Source organism: Nymphaea colorata, chromosome 3 (genome assembly GCF_008831285.2).
Source record: "Nymphaea colorata isolate Beijing-Zhang1983 chromosome 3, ASM883128v2, whole genome shotgun sequence".
NCBI classification, from domain to species: domain Eukaryota; kingdom Viridiplantae; phylum Streptophyta; class Magnoliopsida; order Nymphaeales; family Nymphaeaceae; genus Nymphaea; species Nymphaea colorata.
This window is the reverse complement of record NC_045140.1, coordinates 13788945-13804842: the sequence shown is the minus strand read 5'-3', so window position 1 is coordinate 13804842 and position 15898 is coordinate 13788945. Positions and strand designations below refer to the sequence as shown.

Genomic DNA, 15898 nt, shown 5'->3' with positions numbered 1-15898 from the left:
TTTTTTATTATCTCATGTTTATTTGTTATTTCATGTCTATTTGTTATTTTACGCACAAACATATGCAAGATTTACACATAAAAGTAAATATGCATATTAGTAATAAGGTTCATATCCAGTGTACACTCGTCACATATACATAGTAGTAAGGTTCATATCCAGTGTACACTCGTCACATATACATAGTAGGTCTCGATCTCCTCATTGAGTCTTCCCTCCCTCCATTATAAAGAGATTTACGGCCCCACTTCTTTTTATTATGTCAACATTGCATCTGTCCAACTATGGATCATATATATGATAATATCATATGCATTCAATTTTATAAACTTTAGACGATACAACGAAAACAACAATAGACAGGAACTAACATGGCTGCCTCTCCTCAACTAACATAGCGAGCCCTCCAGCCATCCGAGCAGTCAAGAGCGGCACAAATCGGGCTTCGTGCGTTTTAACCGGTTTGAACTCGAACCGGCGCAGAACAAGAGCCGCTAGGTAAGTCATCTCCATGTATGCCAATTCCTTTCCCAAACACTGCCTCGGCCCGGCTTGGAAAATGGGGAACTTGTAGGTGGAAACCATTTCCTCCTCTTGAGCATTTCCTTTGGATAGCCACCTCTCGGGCTTGAACTCTAGGCAATCATTTCCCCACAAACTTTCCATTCTTCCCATTCCATAGGGAAAGTAGGTCACCCTGCTTCCCTTTGCCACGGGTGTCCCGTCGGGGAGAACATCATCATTTTCCGCGTGCTTTGAGTCCCAAGCAACTGGAGGGTATAGTCTCATACTTTCCTTGAGGCAAGCTCTTAGGAATTTCATTTCCTTCAAACGGTGAAAATCCAGCTTCCGGGACTCTCTGAGACCGACCTCCTCCAAGATTTGCTTCTGTACTTGTGGGTGACGCGATAGGAGCCAAAAGAACCACGTAAGGGCAGCAGAAGTTGTGTCTCTCCCTGCCATCAGAAAGCTGATGACCATGTCCCTCACCAATTCTTCATCCCCTTGCCTGCCACTTGTCATCGATATGAACCGGGACAGAAGATCTTTGCCATCTGCGCCACTTGTTGCTTTCTTGTCCCGGATGAGCTGTGATACCAACTCGTGGACCGTGTCGATGGCTCGCCGGAGTTGGTTCTCCGATCCGATACGCAGCAGGCGCTTCGCCTTCCAAATGATCGGAAGCGGCTCGGCGGCCCTCTTGGCGGAAATCATCGCCGCCACGTCGAATGCGCGGGCGAGATGGCACGCCGGCATCGAGGGTAGTAGGCATTCTGGGTCTACGTCGAAGGATAGCTTGCAAGCCGTGTCAAAATTGAACCGGGTCAGTACCTCCTGCAGGTCGATTCTCGTCCCGGCGGCGCAGGCTGACTGCAGGAGGGGCAGCAGGCGCTGCTCCGCTTCGTCCTCCACGGTCTTGAAGGCGTAGTCTCGGAGGGAGCGGGTGGTGAACTCGTGGCTCGCCACCTTGCGCTGCCAGTGCCAGAGCTCGCCGTCGACGTTGAAGATTCCTCGGCCGAGCAGATCGCCGAGGATGTCGGTGAAGGGCTTCCCCTTCGGGTAGTTGTGGAAGCGGGTCTTGAGAATGTGCTCGACGTTGGCCGGGTTGGCGGTGACCACGGTGGGGATGGAGCCGAGACGGTTTATGAGAATGGTCTGAGTGGGAGAGCGAGACAAGAGCTCGGTGTACCAATCAAGGAGACGGTGGCGGTTCTCGTAGAAGGAGATCAAGCAACCCAAGAAAGGATGGGAGGGAGGCTGGAAGGCGCTAGCTTTCTTGGTGCCAAAGAGAGGAGGACAGAAGAAACGGGCCACAAAGAACAAGAAAATTGTGACAGCAAGTCCAATGACAGGGATCAACATCTTTCCAATGTGCAGGAGTAATCAATCACTCCCTTTCTCTTTCTCTCTCAAGGCCAGACTCATGGTGGCAATATAATGCACTTGAACCCCTTTGTCACTCACTCTCTCTATCTGGATGATGGTAGTACTGCAGCTCAAGGAAATGGCTTCGCTCTCTCCCTCTATTTATCTTCGATTGATGGTAGTACTCCAATTCAAAGGGAATGGCCCCTCTCTTTCTTTAGTTGGATGATGGTAGACCTGCAACTCAAGAGAATGGTCTCTTTTCTCCCTCCTCTCTCTCCTCTTTCTCTCTCTGTGGATGATGGTACTGATACAAAGTGATGGGTGGTAATGGCTCCTGTCTCTCTCTTGCTAAACAATGAATGAAAACTGTCTGACATGATGCATAAACAAGAGATGAGGCGAGAGGGTGGGAAGCAGCATGATATTTATACAAGCGTCTTGGAGGGAGAGAGAGAGTGAGAGAGAGAGAATGGCCGACATCGAGGATATTAAGAACCACATGGCATCGGATGTGAAGCGTGTGGTGCAATATTTCTCACACGCATCCAAAACCGCCAAGAACTGCCAGCACTCGCACTGGTCGACGGCGACAGTTTCCTTGGACTAAATTAAAGCTGCTTCAACCACAACAATAACAATACTTCCCATGTGCGCACCCAAAGTGGCCATACTTTTTTCTATTCCACAACACCATTTATCCAAGCAGTTCGAACTGTAGAACACGAGATAGATTTCACTATTATGCATGTGTGTACGATAACAAATAAGAAGAATGAAATAACAAATAAGTATGAGATAATGTTTATGAGATAACAAAAGATTTATGAGATAATAAAATAACAGACAGATTGATTTATGAAATAACACTAATCGTATGTGATAATTAAAGGTTTATCACATAATGAGATAACAAACGAAAATATGAGATAATAAAATATTTATGAGATAATGAAATAATAGATGGATGTATGAGATAATGTTAAACATAAGTATCAAATAATATTTATGAAATAACAAGATAACACTATGAGCAGAGCAAAAAAACGAAAAACGTTTTGTTATTGCTTAAAAAAGTATATTGTTCATAATGATATGTATATATAAACTGACAAATTTTACATTTATCGAATTCACAGATATTCCTTTTGCATTTTTTTTTGTATTAATCATGAACATATTTTGTCATTATTAAAATGACACATGAAATTTATCTCTTCCCCTTTTGCGCCGGGTAATGGCATTGGGAGAGGCCTGTGGCCATGGTAGCAAGAGGGAGGGAGAGAGAATCAAGGGGGGAGGAAGGCAAAGAGGAAATTAAAAAAAAATAAATAATGTTAAGATCTGATGACCCTTATTAGCTGTCTGTTTAACAAACAAAGTGATAAAGTAAAAGTTCAGTTATTATATATATATGAATATATGTATATATGTGTATAGTGAATGATAATTGTAGCTATTCAAAGTCAATCAGCTATGTAATGAGAACTATCCATCTAAAATGCTAAAATAAATGAACAATTGAAAGAAAAATAAAGAGACAAAGATATATAATTACAAAAATACCTATCATTTTTCTTTTGTTGTCTTTTTGTTAACCGTCTATCATGATGAGTGAGATGATCAAATGACTTGGTAACTCTTAAAGTCAATTTCATTATATATATATATATATTAATTAGAAAAGTTTTCACACTTAAAACATATTCAAATATGAGATATTCTTGGTTAATTTTGCATAAAAAAAATTATATTACTAAATAATGACAGTTCAAATGTTATACTTAAACATGAATTGATATTTGGTATAGCTAAAACATTCAATAGAGTTAATTAATCAATCGAGACGTGGTTTGCTTGTTTAATTTCATCGCCCAAAAAAGAAACATCTTCATTTATAATATGATTTACTTGCTTGCAGTTTACATTGAATTAGCTGGAATTGATTTTAAAAGAATATCCATAGACTGATTCAGCGAATCAGATGACGATGTGATACAACTCAGAAGGCTTAGTAAATATTCTGATTAAGTTACATATAGGCCGAGTCGATCTCTGCTCAAGTCAAGTCAAGCTTCAAAGAATAAGCTTGAGCTTCGGTTAAATTTTAGTCAAGCTCTACAGAATAAGCTCAAGCATGCTTGAGCTCGATGGCACAACATAGACAAGGAAGCTAGTTTAATGAGCTCAACAAGCTTATCATAACAACATATAAAATAATCTGACTTTTTCTCTTACATCCTCTTCGCAAGATTCAAGCAAAATTCACAAGTGATCCACCAACACTTCTTACTTGTTATGGCGAGTTTGAAAAATATGAAAAAATGAAAAGGATGGCATTTTTTTAAAAATGCTTAAAAAGTAAAATAAAGGAAAATAAAATAAGTGAGAAATCAATCATACAAACATCAAAAAACAAGTAAATTTGCAACAAATAAAAATTAGAAACTGAAAGGAAGCAGTTTGGCATTAAAAATGCATGAAAAAATGCAACTAAAAAGTTGAAAACATTTTTTATTCAATTTTTTTTTGTTTTGTTTTTTTTTTTCAAAAAACTAAGTTGTTAAAGTTTTAGACTGATGACTTGTTTATTGCATTGTTTTCGCGTTTAAAAAAAGCACGTTTTTTTGTGACTATAGTTCAAATGAGGGGATTACCAATGGAAGTTCTATTCTGCCATTGCTGAGCGGAGTGGCAGTAGTGGTGTGAGTGGCGGCGATGGTGGTAGATTGAGAGAGGGAATATTTGGAAAGGAAGGAGTGGAAAAAGATCGAAGGTGGAGTATGTGTTCCTTGGGATTTTTCTAGTGGAAGTTACTTCAGATCCTCTCTATTTCCTCAACAGACGCACCAGCGGAGTATCCAGTATGAGTGCACAAACAACAAAAGCTCCAAAGGCAGCAGTGACTATAGCCCAGAAGCTGAGAACTAGAAAGCAAGGAAGTGAAGAAGAAGAAAAGAAAATAAAAACAAAGAATAGTGTACGGGTTTGCTTATATGAGGCACAATCAAGGGTAATCATCGATCAACCCTCAAAAAGTATAGTGTTGGGCTTTTATAGCCAGACTCACAGAATTCCTTGCATGCGCAGCATGTGGTTAAGGCTAGTGAGATATATCAGGAAAAAAACTGATGTTTATCCAAAGTTTATTCAATGAAAATCTTTATTTTGAAAATCAGTTTACAAAACTTATTACGTAGCCATGAGTAGTTCCCCTCATAGTCATGAGTTGAAGAGATAGGGCTCTTGGCCGCTATCTTATATCCAACATTTCCCACTTGGCCATGAGATTGCTAGTTCACTTTCATTGCTGTGGGCTTTCTTGATCTTTAGTTACGTGATTCTCCATAACAGGTTTATCCAACATAACTTCAATTTGCTCAAGATTTGTAGCGAAATTTTCATTTGAAGACTTTTCTTCACAATCTTTCATTCATATCTTAGCCTCATATGGGTTACATCCTTGGTAAATAGATCTTCAAAAACCCCCTTAGTTAAGGGACCAACTACCATATCATTAGTAGGCATGTAATCAATTAATATTTTATTTTTCTCAATCATTTCCTGTATATGATGGTACTTCACCATTATATGCTTACATTTTGAGTTAACAACTCCATTTTTTATAAGAGATTCTGCTGCCTAATTATTACAATATAATTGAACATGTTTGTGATCAAGATCTAAATTCAAGTCTTTCAAGAACCGATTTATCTAGACAACAAATGTAGTTGCAACATTACATACTAAATACTCTGCTTCTTGCATATGTTGAGCAATACATCCCTGTTTTTTATATGAGCAAGCTACCGCTTTTCTTTGAAAGAGTAAACATACCTAGATGTGTTTATCACAATATAATTGAACATGTTTGTGATCAAGATCTAAATTCAAGTCTTTCAAGAACCGATTTATCTATACAACAAATGTAGTTGCAACATTACATACTAAATAGTCTGCTTCTTGCATATGTTGAGCAATACATCCCTATTTTTTACAAAACATACCTAGATGTGTTTATCACAATATAATTGAACATGTTTGTGATCAAGATCTAAATTCAAGTCTTTCAAGAACCGATTTATCTATACAACAAATGTAGTTGCAACATTACATACTAAATAGTCTGCTTCTTGCATATGTTGAGCAATACATCCCTATTTTTTATACGAGCAAGCTACCGCTCTTCTTTGAAAGAGTAAACATACCTAGATGTGTACTTAATGTCATCCTTACAACCATCAAAATCTCCATCAGAATATCCAACTAAGGTTAATTCATCAGCTTGCTAGGGCCATGTCAAGAGTTTTGTTCCTTCAATGTACTAAAATATTCTTTTTACTGCATGCCAATGAGGCCAACTTGAATTAGTTTGCCAGCGACTCACAAGAGCAATAGGAAAACTTATGTCAGGTCTTGTGCATAAATAAGAACCTTATAGATTTGTTATCCAGTTTATCCATTTTTAGATTTAGGATTTTCACATGGGCTACAGATCCTCATCTCTTGAGATGACTCAGATTTGGTTTCACACCAATCCATCTCTTATAAGAAGTGGTCATAACATCTTTGTTGGGCACTCGATTTATACTATATATAGCTGTCAATACAGTTTCACCCCAGTATACTTTGGGTAAGTTTATACCTGCCAACATAAATTGTACCATGTTCAAGAGGGTTCTATTACACCTTTCTAATACACCATTTTGTTGTGTTGTTCTAGACATTTTTTTTCATATTTATTCAAAGGTTTTTATAGTATTTGAAGAATTCATTTGATTTATACTCACCAACATGATCAGACCTTACAACTTTGATATATTTCTCAAGCAATCTCTCAACTGCATTATTATATTCTTTGAATTTCTCAAGGGCTTTACATTTATGTTTGATCAAATAAAGACAACCAAACCTTGAGAAATCATCAATGGATGTTATGAAGTATAATATGCCACTATGAGTTTGGACCCTCAAATGTCAACAAATATCTGTATAGATAATCTCCAACAGATCAGTGGCTCAAATTACTTTTGAATGAACATGTTTTCTTACCATCTTTCAATATAAACATGACTCACATTTCACAAAATCAAATATATTAATATCAGAAATTATACCTTGCTGTGCTAGTGTCTTTATTTTGTTAATAGTTACATAGCATAGTCTTTCTTGTCATAAGTTCATACTTACATTCAATGCAAGAGTCAATGTAAGTAGAACCTCAAACTATTCATTTCATTGAGTGTAAATGTTATGCTTTTATGCATCTGCCCCTTCAAACATGACCCTCTTCTTGACTTAGAGTTGCATTTTAGATCCAGATCTGGATCTATGGGTTGGCTTATGGATCAAGAGTTGGGATATGTGACTAGGTCAAGATATGGACTTGAAATTCTGTTTTGGATATAGAGCTGGGGATTTGGATCTAGGGATCTATCTTAGATATAAAGTTGGGATTTGGATTTGGATCTAGACCTATGGTTCTATTTTAGGTCTCTGTATGAATTTTGGGCCGAATCCACATTTGAATTGGGATTCAAAGTCTAAATAAGCTTAAATTGGGGTTGAGCTTGTGTACAAGGCCAAAATTATATGCAAATAATCAATCTTCAAAATGGATGAGAAATTGATCAAAATTAAGGGAAATTGAAGTGTTTGATGAGACCAAAAATTGTTGAAATTTGTCAAAGTGTATTGAGTATACTCTTTTGAAAAAGTTGAGGTGATAACACTAAGGATGCATTCAACTGTCAAAATCCAGCAAATGCTCAAAGCTTACATAATTTAATGCACAAGCAATGAACAACATAACTTTTCCTATCAATATTTTTGAAAGAAGAAACCAACAAATTTACTAAGAGATACATGTACAATATAATCATTGACACCAAAAGCATCCTTGATCTCATCTTGTGGATGTTTTCATTCCCTAGTGCAAAGAAATTTCATGTCTAGTTATGAATACATTTTTTGCAAGTACAAAGGCTCATCTATGACATACAGTCGGAGCACATCCATTGTAGCAACATCTATTTTAACAAGCTCTAGTGATGGTCTACCCTTTAGAAAATATTTATCCAACTTCATTATCGATCGTGTCCCGTTTAAGGATTCCATGCGCATCCTATAAAGGTTTTGAATCGCACAAACAAAAAATTCATATACAACATTCTAAATTAATGGTTATAGACTTTTCATTGCCAAGGGCTGGCTTATAAATCACTACTTTTCATTGCAGAAAGTCTACAGTATGAAAGCTAACATAAAAAAGAATTTTTACTATGATGGATCTCTTAAATGAAACTGTATTAGATACTGTTCATCACACTATTGTACTCTCTCTTTCTCTTGCTGCAACATTGCAATGTTGAACTACATGAACTATTCTATTTATAAGCTCAATAAGCATATTTCTCCTTTTACGATTTATGAGCTGACCACAAAAATGTTATGCAAGCGAAGACAGCGAATGATAATAAAACATCTTGATAGAAAAAAAGCCTTGTTTGTGCAAAAGCAACGGTGTATGGAAAATTTCCCAAAAAATCTAAAAAAGGAAATCAATAATATCCTCATAACACTTAAGATCAGACAAGTATGTGTGGAGGAAAATCAATAAAGTTTTTTTTTTTTTTTCTAACTAAGGCCACAAAAGCCTTGGTTCGTATTTGTAACAAGTGGGTCGACATGGATTTATGGGGATCTACCTAACATACAGTTGGGAGATATCATATATTTTCCAGGTTTAGATGTATGTTTCAGATTAATCTTGTCATTTAGTAAAAGGATGAATAAAAAAAGTGAGCAAATTAGTGCTGGAAAGAGGGGTTTCTCACATCATCAGAACCATTCAAGCAACAATGTGGAGCAATCGATTGTGGTAAGCAAATCAAGCAGTTGAAAAGAAAACACATGAAACAAATCAAAAGAAAAAAATGTGGCACGAGAGAAAGAGGGAACAAGCAAGAGAGAGAGGATCACCTATCAACAACAAAAGGCGGGAGCTTGTGACTATAGATAGCTAGGGTTGCAGACAGAAAAGGGACTAAAAGAATGAAAGAGATGGATTATAAAACTGAAACTCTAGCTTTGTTTCAGAAGAGGGAAAGATGCGTCGGCTAAGGCAGAGATGCAAAGTTTGAGAAGAAAGCTTATTAGGTACCATTACCAAAAGCAGGCGGCCTAAGCATATGGTGAGAAGCAGGCAATTTCTGCTCCCCCAATTTATCATCGATTTTTCCTGATGGACAGACGTAGTGGACACTAGACAACATTAACCAGATATGAAGAGGGAGAGATGTAGACCCACACCTTCATGTTTCACGAAATACTTTTTTTGTTCTTAAGTTCACAGGAAAGGAAGTTTGATGGTGCTAGGAAACAACATTGGGCCCCTTGTAGTGGTGTTGCCTTTGCTAGGGTTGCCACTAGGAAATTTATGGCTTTAGATATTGAAGAAAAAAGCCTTCCACTAACTTTTTGATGCATGGTCAGCCCAATTCTAGAGAGTTCTGTGCACCATCTCGTGTAGGCAACGAGCATACACCAGGGGTGGACCCTACTACATATATGTAAAGTTTCAATATTGAACTTAGTAAATGAAAATGTATATGTCCATATTTAATTGAATGTCCTTAGACGGTAGACCCTATTACCTATATGTAAAATTTCAATAATGACCCTTTTTGCAAAAAAGATACAAGTGCATATTTACTTGAATGTTGTTGCATTGCACGGATGCAGCATATGTACTTAACCCAAAGGAAGACAATTAGGAAGGAAAAAAAAGAGAGAAAGAGGTTGTCGCCGAATGAAGGAAGGAGAGTGGAGGTCGCCAATGAAGAAAGTTTGGCCATGAAGTAGAAATGGTGAGAATTGCAATAAAAGGAAAGGGTAGTGAGTTTACAACAATGTCGTTGGGCTTTTTTTGTTCGTAGACGTTAAATGACAAAGGCAATGACTTTTGCAAGGTATTTTTTCAACGTTTGGACAATCGAAGAAATCAAAGGAGCACTTCTTGAGGATCTGAAGGTGAAGGTGATAGAGCTGAAAAAGGAAGAAAAAAAAATGTTGAAACATGTATGGTGTTATATCAATCTAGACTAAATAACAAGTGCATCCCAGTTCATGTGGTAGATAATGTTATGATGTAACATGTTTGAGATAGTTTGAGTGAGATAACAAATTTGTGGCATAACAAATGTGAGAGACAATGAATTCAGGAGATAAGTTTATGCATCCCAGTTTCTCTCATTATTTCATAACCATTCTTCTCGTTATCAATCGATGGAATGAGAGAAGACACATGTACAAAGTAAGCGATAAGTAAATGAGGACAAAATAATGCAATCAAGTAACAAAAAGAATGATTGCGAAATAATGAGATAACAATGAGTCTACCAAGAAGACCATGAATAGTAACAAGAGAAAGAGATAACAATGCTTCTACAGGGGATAGCGATAACTAAACAACGTGATATAAAGTTTGTTATTAATTGATGGACTTTGTGGTGAGATAATGTTGAATGTTATTTGATGGAAAGAATTTATGCGTGAAATAAATAATTAGTGAGATAATATTAAAATGTTATCTGATCGACAGACTTTATGCAGTGTAGATGACACAATATATGAAATATCTACATCATCGAATGACGACAAACATAAGATTGAGTTCCTCTGTGAGAAAATGAAGAATCTCGAAGAATGTGCTTTTTTTTGGAAGAATAAAGTTTGAGACAAATGATCTCGAACGACATGCTTCTGCTGTGGAAATGAAATTTCTTGCTGTAGAAATAGAGTTCGAGATGGAGGATCTCGAAGAACATGTTCTTGCTGTAAGAATGGAGTTTGAGACAGATGACACAACCTAGCAATATTTTCTAGAGTGATCGTCATCTCGAATTCATCAATCACAAATGTGTTTATCCAAGAATCCACTTTTGTGCCATGGCAAACAAGGTCCCCATTGGAGTTCTATTGTGCTACAAGACAACAACACTAAGAATTGCATTCTCCCCAACCTATGCTTTTGAAAGTCCATCAGAACTTCATACCAATCAATGACTAAACGCCTTTGGTAGCACCCACATTTCTACAATAGAAATGCCACTGTCAAAGACATTATCAAGCACAAAAACTTTAATTACAAATACTTGAATAAACATCATAGATTACTTACATCGACATCACACAATTGCCTCTTTTTCTTCCTAACTATCTCTACTACCTCCAAATTAAAATTAGGTTTCCTTTGTCGCCTAGCACCTCTAATTTTTAGTATAGTTACAGTCTACATACCTAACACTAGTCCTTCCAGTTCATTCAACAATGGATTCTCCAACTCATTATCCTCCTCTCCATCATTCTTTGCCTCCAGAAATTTCTCCCCTTCCGCAACCTCCTCCTTCTCAAATTTTATCTCCCCCTCCACTCTCTGCCTCAACGGCCTAGCCCTACATTTTTGCCACTTCTTCCTTCTCCCTTGCATTCTCTGTCTCTGTGGCTTGTCCCTTCATTTCCACCACCTCTTCTTGCTCAAATTCATTCTCCCCTACATTCTCTATCTCTATGGCCTGTCCATTCGGTTTTGCCACCTCCTCCTGCTCAAACTCCTTCACCCCTTCATTCTCTGTCTTTGCAGCCTGTCCCTCATTTCTGCCACATCCTCCTTCTCAAATTCCTTCTCAACTGCATGCTGTGACACTGCGGCCTATCCATTCATTTCCGCTACCTCCTCCTCCTCATTTTCTTTCATGCCTTTATTCTCTTTCTCCACGACCTGCATTTCAGGTGACATACGATATGTTCCAACAAGAGTTTTATCTTCAAATGCCCCATTCTCTTTCTGTTCTACCAAAACCTCGTACTCACCTATCATTCTATCTCTTTCCAAGTTCTTCAGATTTTGTCTATTGTATAGGACAACTTCACCCCATTTGGGATCACACAATGGACATTCGGTGGTGCTATTCTTTCAAGTAGACATCGTTGATATATAAGAAGCAAAAACAAATATAAGATAGTGAAGTAAGATTGCTATATAGAGCCAAAGATAAACGAATAGATATAAGACATTGAAATAACAACACATGTATATACTACATATGAGAAACAGAAGGATATGAGATAATATTGTCATTTCATTATCTCACTTCATTATGTTTCTCCTCTACAATATGTACAGGAGTTGTTATTTCACTATCTTACCTCCTTATATTTATCTTCTACAATGTATGAACTAATGAATGCGCGAGATCAACCCTCAAAATAATAGATTATATCTGTCACCGATGATGAAAATCGATGTACAACAGTTATCCTTACGCTTGCTTTGACTGACTCTCGTCAGCCCCTGATGATAACTTCTACCGACGAGGACGATAACTACACCCTACGAACGAAAACTCATTCTGAAAGAAGTGAACCTATTAGAAGCTTATGCTTGTTCCAATGGACGTCCTTAAGGTTTCTCTTACCAACGTTCTCGACCTTCGATGAGTACGGCTCCGACAAGGATGATAATTGCTGTCTGTGCAATCGACGACTCCCTCTACTGCTGTGAACATGTGGCTTTATGGAGAAATCGCTCCTCAGCGACTGATAAACTTTCTTTTACCTTTTTCATGTACGGGCTTCTCGCTTCATTCCTGCCATCTACCACAAGACATGCGCTTTTTGAAAATCTATTTTGTCGCATTGAGGGATATTTTGGGTCAACAACACCTTCACGTATAGGCTTCTCGCATTATTCCTGCTATCCATATCAAGGAATTAGTGTCAACTGAGTGCACCAGCCGATTCACCTTTGACCCATGTTGGCGCCAATTGAACTTCCAAGTTAATGTCCGAGACAAGTAACTGATGAGATAGTAAAATACTTATGAGATAATGAGTTAACACTATGAGTAGGACAAAAACCAAAGACGGTATTTACCACTGATATGGGTATATTGGTCAAACGATATGCATATATGGGACTGACAAATTTCACCTTTATCGACTCCACAAATCTTCTTTTCGCAGTTCACCTTTTGTCCATACATAAAGTTTCTTTTTCTATTAACCATGGGCAATTTATGTCATTATTAAGATGACACACGAAAATCCATACATTGCAGAAACCATCACCAAATAGCTTAGTGGCATGCCATCCATGAATGACATACTTCTTTATAGTACAATTATGCTCCATAATTCAGCACTACAACTCATGTAAAAATAGCGCCAAAATTTACCCGTTCACTTCCTGCTGGGGTTTTACTCTGTGATGGGCTCAAGTGCACGATCATGCTGCCATTGCGAACTCTTCGTCGTCTGTGATGGCACCTTTGTTGGGATTTTGACACAGGTTGTGTTGTCAAAAGGGATCGATACATAAAATTCAGATTTGAACTTCAGACTAAGGGAAACCTCAAGTGCATATTTGGACCTTTGCCACCTTTTGTTGCCTGCGGTGAAGTCATTTGAGTCTGCCTAGCCAACATGAATTGAGGTTAGTCACCACTGCTTGGGTCGCCCAACAACATGAATCACATATCTGTTGGTCCTACTAAAAGTCATGTGCTTATGACATAACATTGACAAACAGATGAAGAGCCCTTGTAGCAAAGGTGGCCTTGTAAGGCAAAACAGGTAGCTAGTTGATATTTTTTCCAACAGCACACACAAATGCACATTTATGTGGTTGAAATGCCAAATGAATGCATTACCATCTTATCCCAACCATGAGCAGCCTTGTGCTTCTACTTTAGCTGCATTCATCTGCAACTCTGTCCATCCATGAGTTTCTGTTTTGATTCCATTAATAGATCATGTAAATGTTCCATATCAAAAACATGAATAAATGAGAAACATGTTGTTGATCACTTTCTCGTGAGTCCGTGACAGTGGTGATCAGGTTGGAAGGTGAACTGGGTTGGGCAGGTTTCTGGAAAGAGAGTGACGGTGCAACCTGGGCCCGTTAGTTGTGTGTTGGGTTTGCACTGGAACTCTGGCCCTTAGTGTCAGGTTGTTGTTGCTTAGTGAGCACCAACGTGTGTTTATGGGGGCGAGACCCACCTCTCTCACAGTAATTTGGCCTGTGAACTTTGACCATCCAACTAAGGCTGGGCCAGGCCCATTTTTAAACAGGTCGGGCTGATGGAATATCGGGCCTCGGGGCTTGAGTTTCTGCCCCAGGCCCGGCCCGGCCCGGAAAAGAAGAGGGAGAAGAAAAAGGGGGAAAAGATGAGGAAGAAGAAAAAGGGTGAAATAACCATCATTCAGCGAAGCAAAAGAAAAAACTAAGGAAGAGAAGCAAAAGAAAAAACTAAGGAAGAAGAGGAAAAACGGTGAGTTCTCCCTCTCGTGCTCTCTCCCACCTATCTCTCCTTTTTGCCAGACTCCCTCTCTCTTAATCTCTCTTTCTCTCCCCGCTACAACTTTCGTCTCCCTCCATCCCAATCGCTTCTTCCTGAATCTTCTCTCCTCTCCCTATCGAACGCAGGCCCTTTGCCTCTCTCGGTTTCCCTCTAATTCTTTCCCAACTGCACCTCCTCCTTCCTTTCTTTCTGCAGTACAAGACCGCCACCAACAGGCCGATTGCCACTGTTTTTGGGTCGTTGGCATCGGCGACCCACCAGCCTTCCATTTTGTTCCTGCTACAAAGGGCTCACCATTGAGTGCAGCGTGACCCAAGACTGACTTGGGGGCGCCTCTAGTCTCTATAGCTTTCCCCATTGCTAAAAGGCAGGAATATGCGAAACAGGAATCCTATCCTAACATGAGTTAATTAAAAAAAAAAAAAGTGGAGTCGGGCTTTTCGGGCCCCCGACAGTCACGGTTTGAAGCCCGGGCCGGGCCCGATAATTTAGTATTTTTTGAGAGCTCGGGCTCAAAGTAGGGCTGGGTACCCGGTGGCCGCTGCCCAGGCTTACATCCAACTATCCAGCGTTGGGTCAGATTTTACGTTGAGACCCAACAAGCATTAATAGTGGTAATATGGGGCTCAAGCACTAATCAATCAGGCTCCAGGTGGAGATGGAGGATGACCCGAGTGGACCTGGCCATCCTCCAGCTCTACCAAGGACCTAAACAGTTCCAGGTTCTGGCCATAGGGAGATAACCGACCATCTTAAGTCCAAGTAGCTAGCTAGTTCATCATGTGGTGGACTTTGAGTTTGATTTAGTAATGTCATATTCATTGAATCGTTTAATCCTCTTCTGTCTGTTATCTTCTTTTTGCTTTTTATTGACCAGAAGTCCCATGGGACATGCACGGTTCATTTTTTTCTTTTATTTTTTTATATTTTTACTTTTATTTATTTATATTTTCACTTTTATTATTATTTTTTAAATATTTTGCTGTTTCATAACTGATTCAGCTGGATCGATGAATCGGCATCCTGGCCGATTTCATTCAGTTTCCAAATTTAATCCCGGATGAAAGTTTTTGAGGATTGGAATTTTCACTCGAGGGAACTGTGTCGAGAAGGAAAATACTTGCTTTGTCACAGGGTTAGGCTAAGTCTGTCAAATCCAAACTCACAAACATTACAAGACATGTTTTTCACTATTTCATGTCAAGGGACAACTTTTGGTAAACGCCAAATTCAGACCAGCTACTTCACTAAATTACAAAATAATCACCGGGGATTGACATTGACTTGTAGAATCATAGAAGGTATTACAATTCAAAAGTTGATTTTGTCCACTAAACTATCATATTTTCCTTCAAGAGTGAACATATAAACTCAGATCTCTTTGCCTTTAAAATTTTTTAAGACGTCAATATCCACATGTTAGGATTCTCTTACATGTTGGAATGCTGTAAAATTTCAACCGAGGTTAGCATTGCAAGTTTGTCATGATGGCAAGCTCTTGCAAATGTGTTCTGATCTCCTCCATTGTTTGTGATGTGGTCATTCATTGTTGGAAGAAAGTTTGGGAACTTTTAAAATTAGGTGGAAAACAAGAATTCGGAACTCTTATCTCTCGCATAATTTGGTAAGCAGCTGCATAATGCTAGTAATATAATGGAGGCGCCGGAAAA

General features: G+C 38.6%; 1 protein-coding gene across 1 annotated transcript; it reads right to left on the bottom strand.

Moving 5' to 3' along the window:
* Positions 1-296: 296 nt before the first annotated feature.
* On the bottom strand, positions 297-2239 carry LOC116251037 (cytochrome P450 94B3-like). Its single transcript, XM_031625096.2, has one exon. The coding sequence runs from the start codon at positions 1861-1863 to the stop codon at positions 367-369; it is 1497 nt and encodes a 498-aa protein (XP_031480956.1). The 5' UTR covers positions 1864-2239; the 3' UTR covers positions 297-366.
* Positions 2240-15898: the final 13659 nt, after the last annotated feature.